Below are 24,700 nucleotides of genomic sequence, written 5' to 3' on the forward strand. Positions count from 1 at the left end.
CAGTAGTAATAACAATAACAATAAAAGCAACCAGAATGAAAGGCATAAAAGGAATAAATAAGTGCTGGAGGTATACAGAAAGACGTTCATCTATATTATTGGTACCTAGCAGGTTAGATAGATTGTTGTATTAGGACTATGTGTCGTTTGATCATTTCGATCAATTTAGGTGCAGCTGACGTATTTAGATACTGTACGTAGGCTACCTATCCTAGCCATGATCATGTATTGGCCGCAAACGATTCCGGAGTTCCAAGATTTTTACATCCCTATCTGCATTTCCCCACATTTCCTGCGTCATTTCAGTGCCGTGCGAATATCTTTGAGCAGGCGACGAGCTATTTTTCAGGCCATATGATTTGTTCCATATTATAATGCTTTTATTTTGCACAAACGTTGTAAATAGTGATTATAAGAGAAAGGAGTCGCAGGAGCTAGATTGTCTGATTGCTTTGAAATTCACCCGAGTGTATCGATCTAATTACAACAAAATCTCCAAGCTCTCCATTACAGATGTAGTGAGGCTAAATGACAATTAATCCGCAACGCATGGCGGCCCACTATTTGGTTTTAAAGTTGCAACTATTCATAAATTGGGAATTCATGCTTTCCGGGTGGATTCCCTTAGGGGGGAAGTGTGAAATGCCTGCCTTCATCAGAAAGAGTTTTCAGAAACCTGAAAACACTAAAATTGCTGTAACACTAAAATTACATTGATTCACTACTGTTACTGAAGGTGATGTTTCGCCCGTAAAGAAACCACCACAACCGAATGAATTTTTCCTATTCATTGCGGAACTGTCCCTGGTCCTGCAGCTTTTTACAGGAGAAGGTATCAAAAAGGAATAAAGGTGAACCACTACAGCGTGCCAGGGTTAATTTTTTTTTTTTTAATTTGAAGGAGACAAATTTTAAATTCAATTCAATGCTATGATCAAGACGTATTGTTCTTCACATCTAGCAAAGCCACCTTAGAGTTCCTCTGGTAGTCCCAGAAGAGCTTGGTCAAGTCAAAATCCTGGGTTTCTGTAATAAAAGCAAATCTATAAAATCGAAATTTGTTTATGGAGTCTTGCATCTTTACCATGTCGAGAAGTAAACAAGACAATTGTTCTAAATAGATTTAAGAACTGAAAAACTTAGTTCTGTGCTCATGTCTAAGTCTGACTTAACTGGGTATGCATGCACGATCAGCTACAACAGATTTTTTCATGCTGCCATAGAGTGGAAGGAGAAGTCATGGGTCTGGATTTGGGAAAGACACAACATGGGCTCTTCAGTAGCTTCGAATCTGCTGACATGCTTTGGCAGAATAGTGGCAAGCATATGCATCAGAAAAATCCCCATCCAGTGAGATGTGGTAAAATAGCATGTGTAGGTTGCTGTGGGGATCCATTATTGATGGATTAGAGCTTCAATATGGTGAGTATTCTGTCCTTTTTACTGTCAGGGATCATTTTGATCTTAATGAAATACAGTGTCCAAGCTCCTCATATTTCCATGGCTGGTCCACAAAAATAGATAAAAAAACAAAACTGACTTTGATTCCTATCCTAAAGGCATATGATACAGGCTGCACCAAAATAGCTACCCTTGATTAAACATCTACACATTTAAAAGTCATATAGCTCAATTTCTGCATTGTTTCCCGTGAAATGTTAGTCCACTAACAAAAGATCATTACATTACATTCTATTATTGCTTGCAGTAGGAGACATCCTAATACTTGCAATACTGTATGCTTACACAATATTTTTCCAGACAAGGACTACAGTTTGTACAAGTGTTTCACACAGTTTAGGTTACCTTTGGGTATTGACACTGTTGGACTGCTCATCAGATGTCAGCACCTTTCTCTCTTCTACATTTTCCCAGAACTGCATGTCGCTACTGAAAGCAGCATATGGGAAAAAAAAAAAAAACTGCAAATGACTGTCATGAACAGCTAATTCTGCTCTGAACAAACATCCAAATAGGTAATAATAGATAAAAAAGGAATGTCTTAACACAGATGACAAATACCCTTTTCAATGTAACTGTAATTACTAATTCCATGTAATAGTGAACTCATTAAGAGCATATAGATGTTATGTTAATTCCATCAAATATTGAGTTCATGGTTTGATAACATGACTTAGGTGGCTAGGGAATTTGTAGAGTTCATTGAATAAATCACCCGATCCTCAGGCGATGGCCAAGTTGACTGACATTGATTCAATAGCTGTTTGGGTAGTCCTGACATCAAATGCTTCTGGGCTCAGTGCTTAGCCAAGTCATCCAGGAGAGAGGGATGTCCATTTGTCCTCACATAGACACATACACTGGACCTGAGAGATATGTACGTTAGCCCCAATATTTTTAATCACATGAATCTCTCTTTTTTTCCCACAATGATGTATTTTAATACAACTGTCAGAAGTGGATCTGGAACACTAGAAACCAGCAGCTAATTTTCAGATGAGAACAGTGTATACTGTACCTGCAGATAAAACTTATTTAGATTGTCCTCAGTTAGGCATCGGCAAAGTATTTTCCACATGCAAATAAAAAATAAAAGTTGTCTTGCTGGCTAATGCAATCTATGAGATCCAGTCAAATTCACAGTCGAAAATTAAAATGAATGCGAGGTTTCACTATACAATGGTAGGGAAACAATAAGTTAAAAGGTGCTCTTTTCAGTTGCAGATTCTATTGTCAGGCAGCACAGGCTAGGACTCAGTCGCAGACCCAAAAACGCGAGGGCAGAGAAACACACGGCAGAATCAAAAACCAGTACACAGGCAGGGTCAAAACCAGAGAGGCAGTCCGAGGGCAAATCCAAAAACGGGAAAGTCAGAACGGGCAGGGTCGGAAAACGGGAGGGCACGATCAGGCGAACAAAGCAAAGCGGCAGGCAAAAAACGGAGTCAAAAACAGGCAGGTCGAATCACAAAAAACAGCGAACAAAGATAACGCGGGGACGAAACAGGTAGTAAACTACTGCTACGAACTAGCAAAGACTGCACAGCGAGCAGGGCATATAAAGGGACAGACCGACGAGGGGATGAGATGCAGGTGCGCAGGTAATCAGGCGGAGACAGGGCGGAGAGAAGGGCAGGGCAGAAACACAAGGGAAAAAAAAACCAAAAGCGCAGGGCTAGGAGGCGGGAGCACTGACATCTATAACATAAAAAGTTAACCAACCTATTGAGCCATCATTTTAAATCATTATACTGTTTCGTTAATCTTGCCTTTGAGGGAACTGCATGTGATCAAAAATAAGTCATAATAAATAATTTCCTCTGTGTATGGACCAGCCCATCAATCACCCCTGATGTGCCAAGCAGAAAGTTTCTAGCAGAACAACTAATTCTAATGATTATTAGTGTCAATAATAAAAGCGGTAACAATAATACAAGTAGAAGTGTAAGACAAGATGTGCATTAAGAGCAGTGCCTTTACATAAGCATTCGTCCTTGACCTTACTTTGGCATCACCTTTTTTTGGCCAAATTTTACAGCTGATCTCAGCTGACTTACAAACACTATGTATACTAAGATGACCATGCGGTAGTGCGTTGATCACAAATTCTGCATTCAAAGTTGTTGCGGTTTGGATTGGACACGGGCTGCTCTACAAACGTCTGCTTTGTGTTGCTCTCTTACTAAGTGTTACGAGAATCGGATTCCGCCACTGAGGCACTAATTGGGATTCTCTAGGGGGAATTGTCAAAGGTCTCAGAGACCACTGAGATGCATCACAGGTTGAACTAAATCCACTAAGTCAATTACTCGATTCCGCCTCTGTTGAAGGGCTAGTCTCCGTAATACATTTCCTCGTGGTGCATTATAAATGTTACATGCCCTGCAGTGCTACTTCTCAGACTACATTTCAATATTCATTTATGGAGTTTTTTTTTGGCTCAGCGGTGTCATGTGCAGCTTCGGCAGTTCTGCAAACATAATGATGCACTTTTGCGTCACTGCTAGTTTTAACAGAATAATTGGAGTTTGAACGCCCTGCAAGGGAGATATTACCTAATGTATTTTATAGGACAAAAACAAAGATAATTGACACCTAGATCGTATTTGGCATTAAAATCTTGAACTTTTAAGTCTGAAGGGATTTGCATACATTGCTACGTTTGTTCCTTTGAATCATAGCTGCATTCTTTCACATGCAGTTGTTTGCGTTATGTGATACAATGAAATGCCTTTTGTCTCTATCAGGTCATGTTTACTGATGACAGTGTCTGGACTCAACTGGAATTCTACAAGATCCTGGTTCCTATTTTGGTGTGGAAGTGGTACCCAACGCATGCTACAAAATGTATTGCAATTAATGAATTATGTAGACAGTAGGATTTCATTTATTTAGGGTGTTTCACTCCAAATTCAGCAGGGTCTGTCTCTTTGTAAAATATGTGTGCTTAAGTGTTCATTTTTGTCTTATTTTCTCATCTGTGTAGATGGGACCAGAAATGACATGGAGTCTGTCCTATCCTGCTGTGATAGACCCAGGAGGGGGACTATTGTTATTATTGTTGATATATATTATATGCCCCTATTGTTGTTTTATGATCCGAGACATAAAAGGGATTGCATGAACAAACACAATGGTATGTATTACTACAAGGATGCTCGCAGTAACTAATCAGATGTGTGTTGTTTGATTGCTGAGGGTTTGGGAATGATATTAATATTGTCTATTTGATTCTGAAATAGACCCCCCTGGAATTTTACTGTTGTGCTGTTTCCTGCCCTTTACTGGCCAGGATGCAGAAGAAGAAAAAGAGAATACTTTCATGGTTGGTCACGATGCAACAGGGTGTGCTTTTATATAATGACCCATTACGGAAATATCTCCCTCTAGAGTCAGCAGTTGGAGAATTGGACGCTTTGTTGTTGTGGGCAGACATGAATAATGCAGATTGTGTCTGAGTCTAGTCAGTCCATGGCTCTATGAGAGGACCAAACTGCCATCATCCTCGTGATCATTCTCAGCCACCAGCCCTCCACCAGCAGTAAGATTTTCCCATGAAACTGGGCTTTTATTCTTCTGTGAAGACAGCCTAATACCTTCCAAGTGGAAGACTGCAAGGCTGTGTTCTGTCTGATGAACCCCTGGGCAGTAATATGGATGAGGCATCATGAACTCTAAAATGGATGGAGGTGTTATGTGCTATCCAGGACTCACTGATTTGAACCAATTACAGTATTTTGCTATACAGTAGAAAGCAAAGTCTTTTAATTGTTTTATAAGAGTCAGTAGTTAACAGAGGTTCATAAAAAATGTACTCTGGCATCACTGCTTGACAGTGTTCTATCTAATATAACAGAATCCAAGCAGAGTTCTTTTTAGTGGTCTGCTGAACACTGATACTGCAAGCATGTGCTTCCAGCTCCACACAGACCTGACTGCCTTTCCATAGAATCAACTGAATATTTTAAAGAACACTTCAAAACAACATAGAATAATCCTGTGTGCGTTGGAGGGCCTGAGGGTGAAAGGGAAGGACTTGTACAGAAATCCAATCTCCTGTTGAGCAGTGCAGCTCTGGAATGCTGCTTTCCTACACAAGTGCCGATTACGAAAATCACCTGAGGGATGCAGGAGGCTAGCACATCTCTCCTGGGAATCACCGAGCTAATTAAACAGCATAATGCATACAACAGTGTATATAATGAATATGAACATAAACAAGCAAATAACTATATGGTAGGCAAAACAGTGTAAGCCCAATATCTTACATCAACCGTCATACTACAGAGGATGCATACTCATATTTGTGCATTCGTGTATTTATTTTAATGACAATTTCTATATAAAATACATACATATATGTATGTATGTGAAAATACATACATAAATGATTATAAGGTTAATAAACTTATTCATGGCTTACTGTAGCCCTGTTACCACTACTACCTTTGCCAGGAGAGCATTATTGATCTGCTTTATAAAGGTGGTAATTGGCTGGATGTGAAGCTTTTCAGATCTATATTCCATGACACGTCAACACAAACAATCAGGCATAGACCAATACTTCCAGCTAATATAAAGAGAGAACTGTTCCCTATTCACCTATGCCCTCGGGCCAATCGCTCACTCTCTCTCTCTCTCTCTCTCTCACACACACACACACACACACGCAGAATATTTTACTTTTCCATGAATCAATATTTAATGTTCTACTTAGACCAGTACATACATTGAGATGTTTTTTTTGCAGGAAGATTGGGACCGCCCTATAAAAATTAGAATTTAGAGTATCTTTAGACGGACATTTCTTCAGATATACCTTAGACATATTGATAACATCATTTGACAAATACGAGCTTTGTAAAAAAAAAAAAAAAAGACGTCAGTCCCTGGTGTGTTAGCAATCGGAGTGCAGTACTCTTCTTCGAAAATACTCTTCGCATTGAAATCATTTTCACAGACAGCATTTTCGCACATTCCTGCATGGATGCCGAAACCCCAAGAGTCCTTGCTGTGTTCCACCTGACAGCTACAGTTGCCTGTGCATAGGACTTGCTGTGCTGGGCTTTGTAATTTAGTGTACAATCAACAGAAGCGTGCTTGCTTATTTATTTATTTATTTATTTATTTGCTACTGATTGGTCATTTCAGCAGGAATCGTTGCAGATAGGAGGATGAGAGTGACTCGGATCAAATGAGAAAGTTCAGCGCTGAATAAATTAATACGTATATGTGTAGCAATCTGACTCTCGCTATGCAGTAGGACTCTACAGTTCAGAATAGATAGTCAAACGGAAACGGATCAGTTCAGCAACTCAGTAACATATCTAGGTATCTCCAGTTCATTATTATTATTCACCTCTCCTTTTCAAAGGATGACGACTTTTGACTTCTCCGATGTAGAGGCTTTTTTGGACTGCCACCCGGATCTTTTTGAAGAGTACCTGATCCGAAAGGGAAAATGCGATACGGTCAGCAGGTGGTTGAAGGAACACCAGCCGCCCAAGGTGTCACTGGCAGAGGACAAGCGGAGCGCCGCCAGGGACCCCTTCTGGCCCACAAACCCCGACGGGCTACAGCGGCGCTCCTCGCACATGGAGCTCCGACGGAACTTTGCCCGGTCCAAAGCGATGACAGCGCACCGAACCTACGACGAGCACGTTAGCCTCAGCGCCCACGAGTCCCAGTCCAGCATGCGCCGCCGTGCGCTTCTGCGGAAAGCCAGCTCTCTGCCTCCGACCACGGCGCACATTCTCAGCGCCCTGCTTGAATCCCGGGTGAATGTACCAAAGTACGCCTCCAGCGCGATAGACTACAAATACAGACTTAAGGAGTCCAACGAGAGGGAGTTTTTCCTGGAGCTGGTGAAAGACATTTCCAACGAGTTGGACATGACGAACCTCAGTTACAAGATCCTGATAAACGTGTGCATCTTGGTGGACGCTGACAGGTGCTCGCTTTTTCTTGTAGAGGGGCCCTCTCATAAGAGAACGCTTGTGTCCAAGTTTTTCGACGTGCACTCGGGGACCACGGTGCGTCCTTCCTCCAGCACCCTGGATTCCAACGAGGTGCAGGTCCCGTGGGGGAAGGGTATAATTGGATATGTAGCCGAACACGGCGAGACTGTCAACATACCGAACGCTTATGAGGTAAGGTTTTATTTCCTGATTGTATAGATTTTAAGAACGTTGAAGCACAATTTAAAACCACTTCTTTTTTTCTTCAAAAGTCATCACAAGACCTAAAACCACAAACTCTGGCAACTACAGTAAAATTGGAATAATATGTTTTGTTGGGAATTCGTACAGTTCCTTGTTATCAAAATAGAATGTAAAAATATAATGACATCATCATTAATTTAAGAATTTGTTGCGCAAAAGAAGAAAGAACGGCACATTTGTCGAAGCATCATGAATAACCAGTAAGCTCAGGAGTAATACTCTCATGTATGATACATCAGTAACATGAGATTCATTAAAGAGAAAAGAACTCACAGAAGCGCAGTAGAGGAGAATAATTTCATGTATGATTGAAGACAAGGCATATGTGCATTTGTCTGAACTTCGTCGCCCTCTTACTTATTTATCTGGCTGAAGCTCAGAAGAGCAGTAATAATCACCATTCTATGAGCACAGGTCCTGTTCGAAAATGAATACAGTGAATGAAAAAAAAAACAGTTGCTTAACATTTTAATCATCATAAAAGTTTGATAACAATTGTTTAACAGTTTAATTGTTACAACAAAGTATTGTTACAGAAGTGAGGTATCAATAAATACAATAACTAGACCTGAGTTATGATCAACAATAACTTGTGTGCTGTCCCACCGCTGAGGGGTTAGAGAAGAGAGGGAATGAACTGAAGCCATGTGATCCAATGTGTTGCGGTAAGGCTATGGTCAAAAAGCTTTTTGAGGATGGACACAGTGATCTAGAAGAGTCATGTCAGGAGATTAGCTTCTGTAAGTATGACAGGGCGGTGTGGACCATTGTTTGGAAAGGCATCTGAGCAGCAGTGGGTGGCTGATAAAGGGAAAAGAGAAGCAGAATGACTCTGGAGTTGATCCGTAGCAAAAAAAAACCACCAAAGCAGCAGATGTCTGAATGATTTAAAACAGTAAGATAGCAGTGGAAGGCTGGGAAGGGTAATCAGCAGTGAATTAAAGTTGTACAAGCAAGCGTACAATGGTCTTGAATAAGAGGTCAGAAATGCCAAGATTCTTTGAATGTTTGACAATTATTATGTGCAAATCATTGATATGTTTTGCGAGATGAAAGTAAGGTCCAGATTGTGGGAAACCTGGTGCAAAAGTAGGGCATCTGCTATCTTGAGAAACTGAACTCCTATCGAGGAAAAGATGTCAGCAAGGCACACCTATGCAACCGTGCGACCTGCATATCTGATCCAGTCCCTCTTGGCAAGCTGATAAAAGCAGTCCTCCAGGTTGAAGAGGAACTACCTGAAAAGTGCCCCAGTTCCAGAATTTCCTAACTCAACCAGGCTTAATGAAAGGGTCTGGTGATACCCACTCAGATGCCGCTAAAGTCCGACCAACTTGCCTTGCTAGCTAAGTGTGAAATTTTAGCTAAAAACTTTTTAGTGGTTCTGTTGATCATAGTAATTAGCTAAATTGCTATTTCTAGAAAATCTAAGATGACTGAAGCATTATACTTTTCTGAAGCATACAGAAACTTTTTGATCATTCTGTCATCGTTCTTAGCAGCAGTCATAATTTTCATTTGTCCGTACTTCCTTAAGAAAGGCTCTCTTTTTATTTTGTCCCCTTGAACATCCTGTTCCCATGTAATAAAATGTGATCATTTTTACTATTTATGTATACTATATGTAAGATTACACTTTAATCTTAATAGCATTACACAGAGCAAATTCTGATTGTTCTCAAATCATGCATTTTAATCAACGAAGGGTCACATCATTCACAACTGTAAGTAATCGTTAAAACCAAGTCTGACAATACAAACCCACATCAACATACTGCTTATTGGAACTTCAGTGGAAGCTTCTGGAAGTATATAGAGATTTTCACAGGCTTTCTGTTTGCACTTTTGATGTCAATAAGTAAGATGAATCTTGTATTTCAATTTTGAAAAATGCTCCAAAGCTCACAACAGTTGTATTTTGACACTTCGTAAAGTAACTATTGTTCAGCCTTGGTAATGCACCTGTAAAAAAAGGTTAGGGAACTTTTTCAGTCTGCAGTCCATTTATAACAACACGTTATGGTAGTTCTTGTTCAACATTCTCATCTTTGTTAAAACAGAATTCCTTTACACAGTTACTCTAAGCCTTGGCGTAAGCAGACACTCCAATTAATGCAATTATTACCTGGAATTTTGAAACCCATTTCTATTGAACAGATGTCGGAAGCTTCACTTCCCATACAGCTAGTGGAGATATTGACTTGTTAGAGGTTTATACCTTTCCTGCCTGTTAGCTGAAACTGCCACTCCACCATTTGCTTGTATATTGCAGTTCCACATCATTATAACATGGCTACCGGCACTGCTCATCGCTCAAGCAGCATATGAATATGGACCTTGCGGAGGTCTTTTACTGGTCTCGGTGACTGGCAGGGTGGGTAGTGAAGAAAAAATGTCTTTATTCATACACTTTATATAATGTTGTAGCAACAGCTTGCCTGTCTCACTGCATTGCGATGGTGAGATCTTGGCCTTGAAGTGGACTGGAACAATAACTGGCTTTTCGAGCAGGACTGCATGAATACAAGCAAACTCAAATGGCCTTTCCATTTGTTTGCTCAGTCGACACATTTCTGCTGTGTGTATTGTTCAGGCTCACACAGTGGTGCTCTCTTAAATCATCAGCACCCTTGGGGCTGCTGTTTTCAAGGCTTTGAGAAAGATAAGTTTAAATAGGTCCTGGTAGAGTTATTTCAGAGGATTTTTCTGTCGATTTTTTTTTTCAGTGTTTGATTTTTTTCTGTCTGAGGAAGACAGCAAATGTGTTGATGGTTCCCTACTGTGGTTTCTGAGTTTTGTAAACATCATTTGATATCTCCATGCCTTCATTGCTTTATCCTAATAGTTTGATTATGATTTCTCAGGTGAGTGAAAATCTTCAGGTCTCTGATGTTCTCTAGTAACCGAAGAGAATGAGACATTACAAATGTCAAAATTAAATGTGTTGTCAGTTATGTTCTATGATCAAACCGAAACATTTTGCTCTCCTTAGAAGAACAATGAATATTTTTTTCAAATCATCGAGTCATCGAGAACATATGGCAACTCTGTCCCTTTTGGACTGTTCTCCCCCAGGACCATCGCTTCAGTGATGAGATCGATAAACTAACTGGGTATAAAACCCAGTCCATTCTGTGCATGACCATCTGCAACAGCGACGGTGAAGTCATCGGAGTGGTGCAGGCCATCAACAAGAACCCCAGTGGCATGCCCTTCACTGAGGATGATGAGAAGGTGGGCTTGTTACTTCCACTGGACACTTTACATTTTAATTTATTTGTCTTATTTACTTACATTTTGGATCTTATCCAGGGCAATGTCCACAGGCTTTATTACAGGGTGTGTTAAAGACACAGAGGTAGTAGGAACAAGAGGAATATAGGTACAGAACAGTAAGTAGCACAATAAATGATTGAAGATGAAATACCTGTGCTAAATAATTAAAGTAAGCATACAACAGTGTTTTCTACCAGAGCAATTTTATGCCATAGTTTTTTGAAACAATTAAACACAAGAGCCACAACTAGTCATACTGTCTAATAATGATCTTTTTATATTACACTACATCACATTAAAGCAGTGGTAAATTCTAAATTTGTTTTGAGGTAATTGGTGTATGCAGGATATATATATTTAAATATTTTGAATTGGTCAAAAATATATTTGATCAATTTAATTCTATATATATATATTCAAGTGTTTGCGGCAAGTATTACAATATGTTTCAACATGAGTTCTATGTTTCAAATAGAACATGTATTACATTACATATTTATATATTACAGATATGCATACATCACAAAATAATTTGATATATCGTGCATGTATTTGCACACATTGCACATTTTCATATAAGTTATTATGGCTAGGTCATTATCATGTTTCAGCCATGTTGAGGAAAGTCAAGCCCTGCTCTTTCAGGTTTATAAAAACTGTGTTGAAGTAATGTTGAGCATGGAGTTCCTAGTGTAGTTTGTGAAGAGGTTTGCTCTATGATACAGCGCTATGCAATAATGCAATTCTGTTGCAGATATGCATAGAAAATTCATAGAAAATCAATGACAATTTAGATATCAAATCATGCCAAACTATAAAATACTGGTTTCACTGAGATGTAACAAGCTTTCTGAAACTCTTAATGGCATTGAGTGTCTCTAGCAAACTCATCAGGCTCGGAGCATCTCTATAGTGCATAGTATCACTGCTATCACTGTTTTTCGGCTCATTCTCCTGTGTGACACACCAAGTATGCTAAAATTTTCAAACATTGTAAAGTAGAAATACTCAAATTGGTGCAGCAATTATAGCTTTACGTCACATATTGAATTTCAAACACAATGCGTAAAACTAGTCACCTTACGTATTCACACAATGCATACTGAAACCACGTTTGCCTATAGAGATATATGCAATCCATAGTGTTAGACTGGCCTCCTGGTGTAATGTGATGGATGGGAGTCATGCATTTCCAAAGGCTTCCACGAGGTGGCATACTCATGTTAAGCATGAGCAGGATATGAGGAGAGACCATGTGTGAACCCTGGACCTCTGTCTGTATGTTGGTCTCTCTGTTGGTTTCTGTAACATACATATTTAACCATCGCCTCACTCTCTGACAGTTAGAGAAATTTCTTCTGACCAGATTGCCCCAATGTGATGGATGGTGCAGAAATATCTTTCATTGGCAGAAAGCAGCAACTTCACATACCAATGTATATGTTCTACAACTATGATTACTTTGCAACAATTATTTGATAGATATGATTTCATAAATATATAATAGCATTAGGACAGTAACCTGTGAAAATATCCTGAAAATCAATGAATGGATAAATGGTATTTTAGAGAAATAATATGTAATTTTTAAACTAAACATCACACATTTTACAGGGGTGCGCTAATACATTCCAAATTACCATGTCATTACACACACACGCATACACACATGTACATACAACAATATTTATGGCAGTGACACATTCTTTATTTGCAAGGTAAAAACATTGTACCAGTTGTACCAACTCAAAGCATGTCATACGTGTGCTTTCAAACAGAACTGTGCTCTTTTTGTGTAGTGGTTATTATGTATTAAGTATAAATGTGAGATTGATGCTCTGTTATGTTATGACCTTGCCGTGGAATGTACTGTATACTACAGTACATTCCACAAACATATGTCAGCTGGAGAGAGTAAGTAGCTTGTGTTTCTGGTCCAAGAACCCACATGTTATATGTCTACCAGCACAGGGAATATTTTTTAAAACAGACAAATTGGGAACTATCTTGTTATAACTCATGTCTGTTTATTATGAGCAGAAGGCTATCTGACAAGGCGTCTCTTCCGCTGTTCAGTGTTGTGACTATTATATATTGTCCCTAAGAGGCTTGTTTGCTGAAGGAAGGTTCCTGTTTAATTGGGACTGCACATGAAATATTCACACTCTGAGAGCTGAGACCTGGATTAATCCAGATACAAGGATCATGCTAGAAACAGATCTATTAGATTTTCTTTTCACCAGTCAGCATCACAGCCTGTTTCTAGCATAGCAGAGTCAGAGCCTGTTTCAGAATCAAAGCCTTTTGCTCACATACTGGATTAATATGCCAATCAGGTTGTCACATTCAAAGGCTCTTTGATTAAAATGCCAGTCAGTATGTTACTTGATCAATACTTAATTAAGAAGAATTCATCCAGGTGTGATGAGAGCAGTCAGCGTGAGAGGCAATACTTTTTAATTACATAATTAATGCAGGACTTGACTGACTTTATTAATGAAAAACTATACACGGAATATACAGCTGAGGACAAGTAGACCAAGTTAGAAATGATCTGACTGAGACACAGAGTCATACTTTATACCCAAAATCACACATTTTATATTAAACTTTAAATATTTAGTTTCATAGAAGACTGAGTTGACGGCAGCGTTGGTAATCTACTAACTTTGGTAATTTGGTTGGTAACTACCAACGTTAGCAGCCATGCATTATCACAGTCAGAAAAACAAACATATTTTCCACGTCCAGTTTTTAAATATTTTGCTTCCTAGTTGTCTCTCATAAACTTTATGTCGAAATGTTTCGTATTAACTGGTTAACAGACGGTCCTGTGAGTTTGCACTAAGAGCAGAAAATCTGGATGGAGTCAGAAAAGTACAGAATATCTACTTTATTTCCTGCACCATGTCTTTATATTTGTGCTTATCATGCAACACCGTGCGAGCTGTACATTTGTGTACAACACAGATTTCTGCCTCTCCCTCCCAAGGTGCTGCAGATGTATCTACCATTCTGTGGAATATCGATCTCCAATGCCAAGCTGTTCTCCGAATCCCGCAAGGAGTATGAGAGGAGTAGGGTGAGGGGAGGCCCTGTGGCCAGCAGAGCGTGCTCCTGTTCATAGTAATGCACACCTCTCTGATTCATGATGCCCTACAGCCAAAAAACCTTCAGGCTCCGTGTTTGCATATTGAACAGTATAGTAATAATAAATAAGTGTAATACTGCATCAGTGTGTCAGCATTCAATGTGTCTGATTGCTGGGTGTAAGAAATCAGAAACTGTGGCCAAAATTATAGCGATCTCTTAGCGTAAAGAATCACAGAGGTGTGTGTTTGCATATGTGTGTGTGTGTGTGTCTGTGTGTGTGTGTGCGTGTGTATGAGTGTGTGTGTGTGTGTGTGTGTGTGTGTGTGTGCATGTGTATGAGTGTATGTGTGTGTGTGTGTGTGTACTGCACTGACCTTGCCAGGGGGTGTGGTTGATCCGCCTCAGGCTCTGTTGGAGGTGGTGAACGACCTGTTTGAGGAGCAGACGGACCTGGAGAAGATCGTGCGGAAGATCATGCAGCGTGCCCTGACGCTGCTGCAGTGTGAGCGCTGCTCCGTGCTGCTGCTGGAGGACATCCACTCACCCGTGAGCCGCGTTCCTGCACCTCTCCCGGCCCCTTCCTGTCTCCCTCTCCGCTCTCTGCTCTTCTACCTTTCTTCTCCCTCCTTTCCTGCACCCTCCTCTTCCTCACTGCCTGCACTGTGTCTTACCTGCAGGTTGTGAAGTTCTCCAAGACATTTGAGCTGATGTCCCCCCTGTGTAGCGTTGATCAGGATATCAGGTGTGATTGTCACCTGTTGTGTCTGTGTTTAGTTTGGTCACGTATAAGAGAATTCTTAGTGATGCAAGTGACAGGATCACCTCGCAACTACTATAGCCTGGATATGGGGACCATTGAAAGCTTTTCTAACATGCCTGTGTGTATCTTTGACGAAGACAGCATGGAGAAGCTATCCTGCTCTGATTGGCTGATCAATAACAGCATAGCAGAGCTGGTGGCATCCACAGGCCTGCCCGTTAACATCAGTGACGTCTGTCATGACCCTCGCTTTGATGCTGAGGTGTGTATTTCTCACTCCTACATATGGCCCTCATAATGTATTTACTTCCTCTAACACGCACCTATCATCACCAACACACACATATACACACACACACACACACACACACACACACACACACACACACGAACACACTCACACACAGGAAGGAGTTTTTGCAGGTGGGTTACACAATGCTTTCTCTTCTCCTCCAGGTGGACCAAGCTTCAGGGTTCCACATCCGCTCAGTTTTGTGTGTCCCTATCTGGAATCGGACCCATCAGATCATCGGTGAGTCTCCCCCCCCCCCCCGTCCCTCTGTGGCTTCAGGTGGTCCCAGGTCTGCCCCTGTTCAACTGGAATCCACCCCTGCTCTTCCACAGGCGCTAAAACCTTATCTCACTGCCCGGCTGTAATGATGTCTCCCACCCCACTGTACTGGGGACAGGGATCCCCCACTGCGTCAGGTCACAGGGGGTGATACCCTGTCCCTCAGGTCTGCGCTGCTCTGCTGGGATGTAAAAGTCTCTCTTACCACCAGGCGTTGCCCAGATCCTGAACCGTCTCGACAGGAAGACCTTCAATGATGCTGATCAAAGACTTTTTGAAGTGAGTTTCATTTACTGTCGCATAGTAATACAGAACAGCAGTATGGTAAGCACTACAAAATTAAATACTTCACATTGTTTGTTAACTACCAACAACAAAAAAGAAGACACAACAGGAAGAAGAGATGAAGGGGGAAATAAAATGGTAAAAATGTGGTTATTGTAACATTTAAATTTGTAATTACCCATAGTTTTCTTAATTGTGTGCTACATTTGACAGAAACAAAGAACGAAGTAACAATTACATGGAAATGTATCATAGCTATAAATGAAAATGTTGCTTAACATACAATCACCTAATAGATCTGTTTGTTTGAATGTGACCACTTAGTATATTAAATTACTTTGTAACATCACGTTTTAACTAACATTTTACCAAGTTATAAAAATATGGTAGTAAAAGATTGGAGAGGAAAAATAAGTGGTTAGTGTTTTTTTTTCCCCCCTAAAGTGGTTTTCAATAACTGAAGGCAAGGTGCTGTGCAAGTTCAGCTCTCATTAGGACAGTACTGTCATGCCCTTGAGCAAGGTACTTAACCTGAGATTTTCAGTAGCACGTCAGATATAAACTGTGTTAGTCACCACGGTTTAGATTGCCTGCCAAGCATATAAATAAACATTACATTGTAAGGGCAATCAGGGTAAAGTGAGTGTATCTCAAATGAGCTCATCTATATTTTCCTCCAGGCATTTGTGATTTTCTGCGGGTTGGGAATAAACAACACAATGATGTACAACCAGGTGAAGAAGACCTGGGCCAAGCAGTCCGTGGCTCTGGATGTGAGAACTCTTATATGCCTCTTTTAGACTCTACACAACTCTATCGATCTTGATGAAACTATAGCGTATGCTTATTCAGACTGAGCGAACTGCGTTATGGCTCACAGCGTATTTAAATCAGTGTTCAGACATTTGTACTGAGTATTCTTTTCTCTCTTGATGAATGAGCATGTATTTAGACCACATACTGTGGTATATTCTGTGCTTTCCTCATGTGATAAAAGCATAGAGGAACATTTGGTTAAAAAAATCTGGCCTGAATAAGAATTCGGACTGATCAGTTGTTTCTTTTTTCATGGTTCAGATGCTGTCCTATCATGCCACGTGTTCCAAGGTGGAGGTGGATCGGCTGAAGGTATTTCCATGCATGATGAAAAAGCTGCAGTATCAGTGAAATCACCCCTTTCCTTCTTATTATTAAGAACAGTTGTCAAAAGCAGATAGGCATCCTCAAGAAGCTGAGCACAGTGGTCTGGCTGGTCCTTTCCCCACACCACTTAGTAGGCTAACATCAACATTTTGAAGTGGATGTGAGCTATCACCTGTAGCCAGTGAAGGGAGATCAGGAAAGGTGAGACATGGGAGAATTTGGAGACATTGCGGACCAGCTGAGCAGCATCATTCTGAATCAGCTGCTGAGGTTTAATCACACCTGCAAGGAAGGCACTGAGGAGGAGTCGCAGTGGTCTAGGAGGGAGAATGTCTGGGCTGGAATATGTAGAGGCTTGGTTTTTGCCAGATTGAGTCTAAAGTGATAGTTGGACGTCCACAAAGGGACATCAGCTAGGCAAGCTGAGATACATGTGGAAACCTGGGCATCAGGCATGGGAAAAGCGAGGGACAGTTGGGTGTCATCAGCAATATGTGCATACATACATGTGAACAGTGATATGAGAAGCCATGGGAAGAAATGACAGACTCAAGTGATCTTGTATACAAAGAGAATAGAAGAAGCCAAGGACCAAAAACTGAGAGTCTAATGTAGAGAGGCTCCAAGGAGTTGCCACAGTACCTCTCCAGGACACGTAATAGGTGCATCCTGAGAGGTAAGATGAACTCCAGCTGAGAACAGTACCTGAGATGCTCACCGCCAAGCAAGGCGTGAAGACATGGTGATTTACTGTGTGAAAGGCTGCAGAAAGTTCTGGAAGAATCAGGAACAGCAGAGTAGGAGGCTGCAAGTGCAGAGTGAAGGACATTTGTGACAAAAGAAGAGCCTTTTCAGTGGAGGGCCAAATTGATTGGGGTCATGCAGGTCATTCCCTGTGAAAAGTGTGAAAGTTTATTATTTTTTTTTTACCCATTAAGATTTTTTAATTGAATGAAGTCCTTGATGCAGAAGTTAAACTCACAAAGCACAATGTGACCATAAATCAATTGCAGGCTTATTTATCAATTATCTGAAAACGTCTTGGTGTTGAAAATGAAGAAAGAATAAAGAAGACTAGTTGTACAGTGATTTCATGTCACCAGCTGACAGATTTCTCCAGTGCAGTGATTTAAAAAGAAGTCTCTTTTTAGTCTTTTTTTCTTTTCTTCCCTTCTTTATTTATATGTTTACAGTTACAGCGCCTAAAAGTGCAGTGCAAGGCATAGTTTGCTTGTAATGCCATTTACATGACTGCTGGTATATATTTAGCATAACACAATTTCAAACACAATGTTACATCATTTGTAAGCCAACACACACTATTGACAACAGTAGCCAATAGTATGTGTGCATGTGTGTATGTGTTGGATGGATTGTGGTAGAGTTTTGCCATAATATGGTCTGTGTGTGTGTGTGTGTGTGTGTGTGTCTGTGTGAAGAGGGGATGGGGTGGGGGGTATAGTCAATCATCATGGGTGACGAGTTGTGGGGAACTTTGGTGGGTGCAGGGAGGGCTGAATGCATGGGCTGTGTGCCTGAGAGGACGTTATTAAAGAGAGAACAGTCTCTCTCCCCTGCTTTCAGTTGCAGTATACATAATAAATTATACAACACACACCATCACAGGCAGAAGAGCAGCCTTGATAAAGGTATTAAATTTTCATGCATCAAGCAAAAATTGAATATGTTTTTTAGAAAAACTTGGCCAACCCTTTCCATAACTCATGTTTTTTAATGACAACTAAGCTTCAAAACATGGTAACATAGTATATATAAAAGTATAAGTATATATGGTTATATGTATATGTATATATAATATGTATATGTAAGTATATGTATATAAACACATAAAACATCAATAAGCAGAGAGCTACTAGTCTGAATATTAATATTTTTAAAATAATTCTGCACTTCAGGCCCCAGCTGTAGCTTCTGCTTTGGCAGTCCTTAGTGTTATTTGGGGATTAACGCTGTTCTGAGAGTCCTTTTGTTGTAGGCCTGTCCTGCATGGGGGCTGTGCTGACGGTTGTATTGTTTGGTGGATTGTTGGTCCTCCAGGCTGCAAAGATCCCCCTGAGCAGCGAGCTTGGCATAGATGAGTTTCACTTCAATGACTTCTCCTTGGACAATGATGCCATGATCACCGCCTCCCTGAGGATGTTCCTGGAGCTGGGAGTGGTTCAGAAGTTTAAAATTGACTACGAGGTGAGGCCATACCTTGGGACGGGGTGAGGATTCTTTCTACCTGGGCTGTGGGCTGCAGATTTAAAAACTAGAGAAGAAACTGATACTCTGCTTGCAATGTTTTTTATCATGAAAAACAAATAGATGGTTTCTTTCCATTAACAATATGTTCCTACCATTGTGCGAATGAGGTCAAGACATTCATTTCATTTTAATTCAAAGAACAGCATAGAGAAGGTATGACTAAATACTCAAAAAAAGTCATTCGCCTGGGCTTTCTCCTCCTACAGGTCCTATGTCGCTGGCTTTTGACTGTCAGGAAGAACTACCGCACTGTTGCCTACCACAACTGGCGTCATGCTTTCAACGTCTCTCAGTGCATGTTTGTCATGATCAAGGTGAATGAGTTGGTTTTTTTGTGGAATTGACAGGACTGGCCCAAGGCCAGTATATCAGGGTATATCTGTTTTTGAGTTGTACTAGAGACCAGAGACAGAGAGAAAATCCTAAGAGAGAGACTTTGGTGATGGGTGAGGCTCAGGAACTTAACCTGAATTGCTTCTCCAAATGTTGCCTGTATAATATGTAAAATTATAAGCTCTGTACATAAGTAAGTAAATCAGTAATGTAATGGTGATGCTATCAGGGAACACTGTCTCCTGTAGTGACAGGATATTGATATCTGTCTCTAGACTGCTGGGTTCCAGGATGTGCTGTTGGACTCAGAGACTCTGGCACTGATGGTTGGGTGTCTGTGCCATGACCTGGATCATCGTGGCACCAACAACGCCTTCCAGGCTAAGTGTGTCCACACAAAAAAATTCCACCATACAAAATAAAGCTGCAAGATGATATATATGCGGCTGAATAAATACTGTTCTTACTGGCACTGGTCCCGCTACATCTCTGTATTGGCCCCTGCAGGTCTGGATCAGCCCTGGCACAGCTGTATGGGACATCTGCCACCCTGGAGCACCACCACTTCAACCATGCTGTCATGATCCTGCAAAGTGAGGTGACCATGGCAACCATACGCCCAGCTTTCACCAGTCACTGCCGTGTCACCTGGCAACCGGCTGTCACTCATCCTTCAGCCTCACCTATGTCATGTTGTTACAGGCTGCTTTGGTGTCATTACATCATGCCTTATTGTCGTCCTGTTACAGGTAACAAATCATTTGTCTTGATAACTCATTTTGTGATGCCCTTGTTTTGAGAAGCAAGAATGTGAATTTGATGTTACATTATTGTATACAATCCCTTATGTACACATAAGGAGGCTGTACCATGCCTTAAAGCATGTCCAAACATTTTTCAATGTTTAGTTAAGAACCATTTTTATCCAGGTGTTTGTCATCATCACTCTTTTCCCTATTGATGACCTGGTATCAGAGTGAGATTCTGTGCTTAACCATCCCAGACTGATACTTTTAATGATCTGCGTCAGGCTGATGTGTGTCAATCTGTGACTCATGAAGTCAAGCAGTGGAGTGGCCAGTCTTGTAGCCTGAACTTGAAATGATTACGAACCTGGGATAATAGTGGATAATAAGCTATAAAGCGGAGGCCATTTGATTCTATGATCTAACAGCAAAGTGATGGATTGTATATCAGTTCATGTTCAACTTTGTTCATTCCTTTTGCAGGGTCATAACATTTTTGCCAATCTTTGCTCCAAAGAGTACAGCAACATGATGCAGCTCCTGAAACAAGCCATTCTCTCCACTGATCTCACCCTGTATTTCCAGTGAGTATACTATATTCCAGTGAGATACTTTTGATCCACAAGGTGCATCTATTGTTTGTTTGGAAGGTTTGACATGATATGAAACTCTAATTAAAGTTAAAAGGTACCTGTGGTTTAAACAGAAAATAAAATGAAGGGAAACATTTTGGATGGACCTGGTTAACATTTCAGTTTGAATTTCTATTAGCAATACTAGTGTAGAGAGAAAAAAAAAAACATTTATAAGAATATAGCCAAGTCTGTTGCCATTACGCTTGAGCTCTGGACTCTTTTTGCTCTTTCACATTTGAATGGATGAAATAAATTTTGTTCTGAATTTTGTTGCAGTGGGAAGACAGCATTTTGTTTTCTACAAAGTGTGGAATTCCAAATATAAAGCTTCATTTCCACAGTTCACCTTAAGATGTCAGGAAACACCATGCATACAGATTTACTATTTGAGATTACTTTTCAGTCCCTCCCTCTTCTTATTTCACTCTGATCAAAACCCTCCCCTGGCTCACATCTTCATACTGTCTTTCTCGTGCAACAACACAGGAGAAGAACGAAGTTCTTTGAGTGGGTGCTATCTGGGGAGTTCAGCTGGAAGGATGAGGAGCACAGGGAGGTGCTCAGGTGAACCCCACCTTTCTGTTTTCTAAACTTACATGAAAAAAACAGCATGTGTTCAGCCATTTAAATGTACAGTGCCCAGGCCAGATGCACATCAGATCCCATTTCAAGTGGTTGGTTGGAACTGGATTGACATACAGTTATGTGTGGGGGGGTCAACAGCATTGGTTCTGATGGGAGTTGTGGCCCAAACAGGTCCATGCTAATGACGGCGTGTGACTTGGGAGCAGTGACCCGACCCTGGGAAATCTCCAAACAGGTTGGAATATTAGCTTTTTCCTCTCCTTGTTCTTCTCCTGTTCGTCTTTACATATTTCTGTTTCCCCTGCCAGTTAACCTAGGGTTTAACCTTTCCAGGTGGCAGAGCTGGTGACCAGTGAGTTTTTCGAACAGGGTGACAGGGAGAGATCAGAGCTGAAGCTGACCCCTTCTGTAAGTACAGCGGATCAAGGTGCTATTTCATTCGATACTCAGCAGCAGTCAGCATTTGAAAGGAATTGTCAGTAAAACCTGTGCTGAATCAGTGCCTTACTAATCTAGGAGAGTACAGTGTATCATTCTCCTCTTTGCCCATAGAGTAGAGGAGTGGAGTGCTCCCTGGGGCTCATGTCACAAAACTTACTACAATGTGAGAAACTCTCTGTGACATGCAATGTTAATTTGCCTTTCTGGATTTAATTAAGAAATAAACAAACTAAACACAACTACCGTCAAAAGCCGCCGTTGTTCCTTGTAATTTATCATGTAATTTAAGAGTGAAATCTGTCATGTGATAATGATCTGAATTTTTGCTGACACACCAGACTGGTCTGTAAATTATAATAATGCTACTACAATCATCAATCAGATTTTTAGCTCCTGTTCCTGTCATAGCTTATAAAATTAACAAGGCCCTGGAGTCTGGGGTCTTATTGATGAGGGGTAAAAGGATCAAACATTGATCACAGTCACCTCTACTCCATTGTCAATTTCCTTCTCCCACCCAGTGCTACTATTCCAGTGATTTTGTCCTTCATAAACCACCCATAACCCCCAGGCCTCTGCCTTCAGAGAGCCCTCATCCTGCATGAATGTCCTGTACCCCTTGCTGCTATTGAGAGAGAGTGACCTCATCCTGCATAAATTTCTCTCACCCACTGCTCTCGTGCCATGTTCGGCTCTGAGGGGCTGATACTGCTATCTTTGAATCACTGGCAATCTCCAGCCGGACATGCCTTCCTCCCCCCTTCCAGTGTGTCACTGCCTGACCGGTCCCTATCTCTCCCAGGGTTCGGTGAGGAGGCCGTTAATCTGCCTCTGCATTCAGCGGCTCTGTGAGTCTGCTTTGGCTCAGTGTTCCCCGCTCAGTGAATTCAGAATTTATGTCCCACTAATTCAGTGACATGTATCTCCTCCTCCTTCTTAGGTGTGGCACACCGCACGCTCAGGCCCCAAGTGCATCCAGTTGATACCCAGCAAAACAGCACACGCAGTCAGAGTATCAGATCCCCTCTGTTAACCCCACACTCTTACCTCTCCCTCTGGAGCGGCATGTCTTCCCGGTATAGTTATTGTTGAACAGGGAGATGTTCTTGTTTTCCTGCATATAACAAAAAAGGCCACTGTAACTGGTGAAATTTGATATACTCTACTACACTTGGAAACAATTTTGTTAAGTTTTCATAGGGATATACTGAGAATGCTGGCACAAGCCTTTACACCTTACCAATTTTACTGATTATAATCAACATTACTTGTAGTACTTTAACACTTTCTAAAGTTAAAAATATTACTAAACCTGGGGAATATTTTTCTCATTATTAAAACCTTAGAAATGATCTCCTTTTGCAGGCAATCTTTGACCGAAACCGGAAGGATGAGCTGCCTGCCCTGCAGTTGGAATGGATTGATGGGATTTGTAAACCACTATACGAGGTACAGAAATCACCGTTGCACATCTGTCCTTCAAACCAATGGATCTTTAAAACTTATTATCAAAGTTAATGAAAGATACCTCCATACAGAATTATTGAAATTGTACTGTAGTTGGTTACAACATTGGATATACAGTTGCTGGATAAACATTAGAGTTCATTGTTATTGGTTAAAGTTGACATACCTTGCTATGTTTTTCCAGGCTCTGGTAAAGCTGAACAGAAAGCTGCAGCCCATGGTGGACGGGATCAATGCAAATCGAATGAAGTGGGAGGAGCTTTGTTCATTGAATCAGCAGACACAGAAAACTGCAGAGTCCAATTCACTCGCAGTTGAATAGTCATTTGTGTAGCACGCTGGAGATGGACAATTCCTGTGCTGGGGGAGCTCAGCATCCACTGATGTTCATTCTGCCACATAGAATTATTTGGGTAAAATTAATAATAACTCTAAAACCCACAAGGGCCTGGAAGTCTAGGTTTGCCCGTATTTAAGATGAGAAGCAGATGAGAATAGCCATTGTGTGGAGACTGAGGTGACTCAGCTAGCAAGATGCTCATCTTGAGTACAGTCTGAGCGTTAAGACCCAGGTTTGATTCCAGTTATGTCATCATCTGCAATAACCTGGGTAGGAATGAATATATCAGAAGGGTCTCCTCTTCTCACTGTTCTGAGTCACCCTTTCACTTGACAGGCGCCTGCAAGTTACTTTGATGACATCAGTGGAGTAGTGCTTATCCTCCAGTTGATGCCTATTTCACTGTGATGCACTGAGAGACCTGCAGTGTTTAAAAACAGCTGTTAGCTGGGTGCAGGTGTCTTGGCAGATTGCATTTTTCATGGATTACAGCACTTTCAACAGTCAGATGAGCCAAAATGTGCAATTGCTAATTCTACTCTACAGGATTGTGGCATTTTAAGTACACTTTATTGCCCCACTCCATACCCTTGACTATGCTCAGATATTGCTACATGTGTCATTTTAACTACGTACTGAATGTATCTGAGAATTCTGCATTTCACCTATGGTACCCTGCTGAATACAGTATGTTTGATCACCACAGTCCTCTTTTGTTTAATGCATGGCATTCTTAAAGTGATGGTTCTGATTGTCAGTTGTTCAGAAAATCAATGACAATTTGCCTAAATTTTCAAGCACAATAACTGAAAATGGCAGGTAGGTGTTGCAATTTCTTTTTTCAGTAGATTTAAAGAAAGTACCACTGTGATTTTTTCTTCTCTATCAGTTATTTATTCATCTTAGGAATGTATACCAGTACAAAATATTGTTCCTGAATGTTCATGATTAATCAATGTATTGGTACACTCCCGTATGTAATTGGGGTCTTTCGTGTACATGTTGTAAAAATGCTTGAGCAAGCAAAAGTTTGGTTTGCATGCACTTTGGTCTTGGTTAGTATGTACATCAGTAT

General features: G+C 40.8%; 1 protein-coding gene across 1 annotated transcript; it reads left to right on the forward strand.

The window, feature by feature from the left end:
- Positions 1-6,749: 6,749 nt before the first annotated feature.
- pde11al (phosphodiesterase 11a, like) lies at positions 6,750-24,322 on the forward strand. The gene is made up of 20 exons (XM_036538836.1): positions 6,750-7,610; positions 10,758-10,916; positions 13,951-14,040; positions 14,457-14,597; positions 14,729-14,793; positions 14,953-15,073; positions 15,268-15,343; positions 15,594-15,661; positions 16,348-16,440; positions 16,745-16,795; positions 18,869-19,015; positions 19,285-19,392; positions 19,687-19,796; positions 19,919-20,009; positions 20,641-20,741; positions 21,279-21,356; positions 21,549-21,612; positions 21,711-21,785; positions 23,184-23,267; positions 23,470-24,322. The coding sequence occupies exons 1-20, from the start codon at positions 6,837-6,839 to the stop codon at positions 23,605-23,607; spliced, it is 2,634 nt and encodes an 877-aa protein (XP_036394729.1). The 5' UTR covers positions 6,750-6,836; the 3' UTR covers positions 23,608-24,322.
- Positions 24,323-24,700: the final 378 nt, after the last annotated feature.

This window comes from Megalops cyprinoides, chromosome 10 (assembly GCF_013368585.1).
Source record: "Megalops cyprinoides isolate fMegCyp1 chromosome 10, fMegCyp1.pri, whole genome shotgun sequence".
Classification (NCBI taxonomy): Eukaryota; Metazoa; Chordata; class Actinopteri; order Elopiformes; family Megalopidae; genus Megalops; species Megalops cyprinoides.

Bases quoted from the DNA above. Each gene is read 5' to 3' on its own strand.
- pde11al (XM_036538836.1), top strand. From the start codon at position 6,837: ATGACGACTTTTGACTTCTCCGATGTAGAGGCTTTTTTGGACTGCCAC. The intron at 10,917-13,950 runs GTGGGCTTGTTA...CTCCCTCCCAAG, and splicing joins TCACTGAGGATGATGAGAAG to GTGCTGCAGATGTATCTACC. The intron at 16,796-18,868 runs GTATTTCCATGC...TTGGTCCTCCAG, and splicing joins TGGAGGTGGATCGGCTGAAG to GCTGCAAAGATCCCCCTGAG.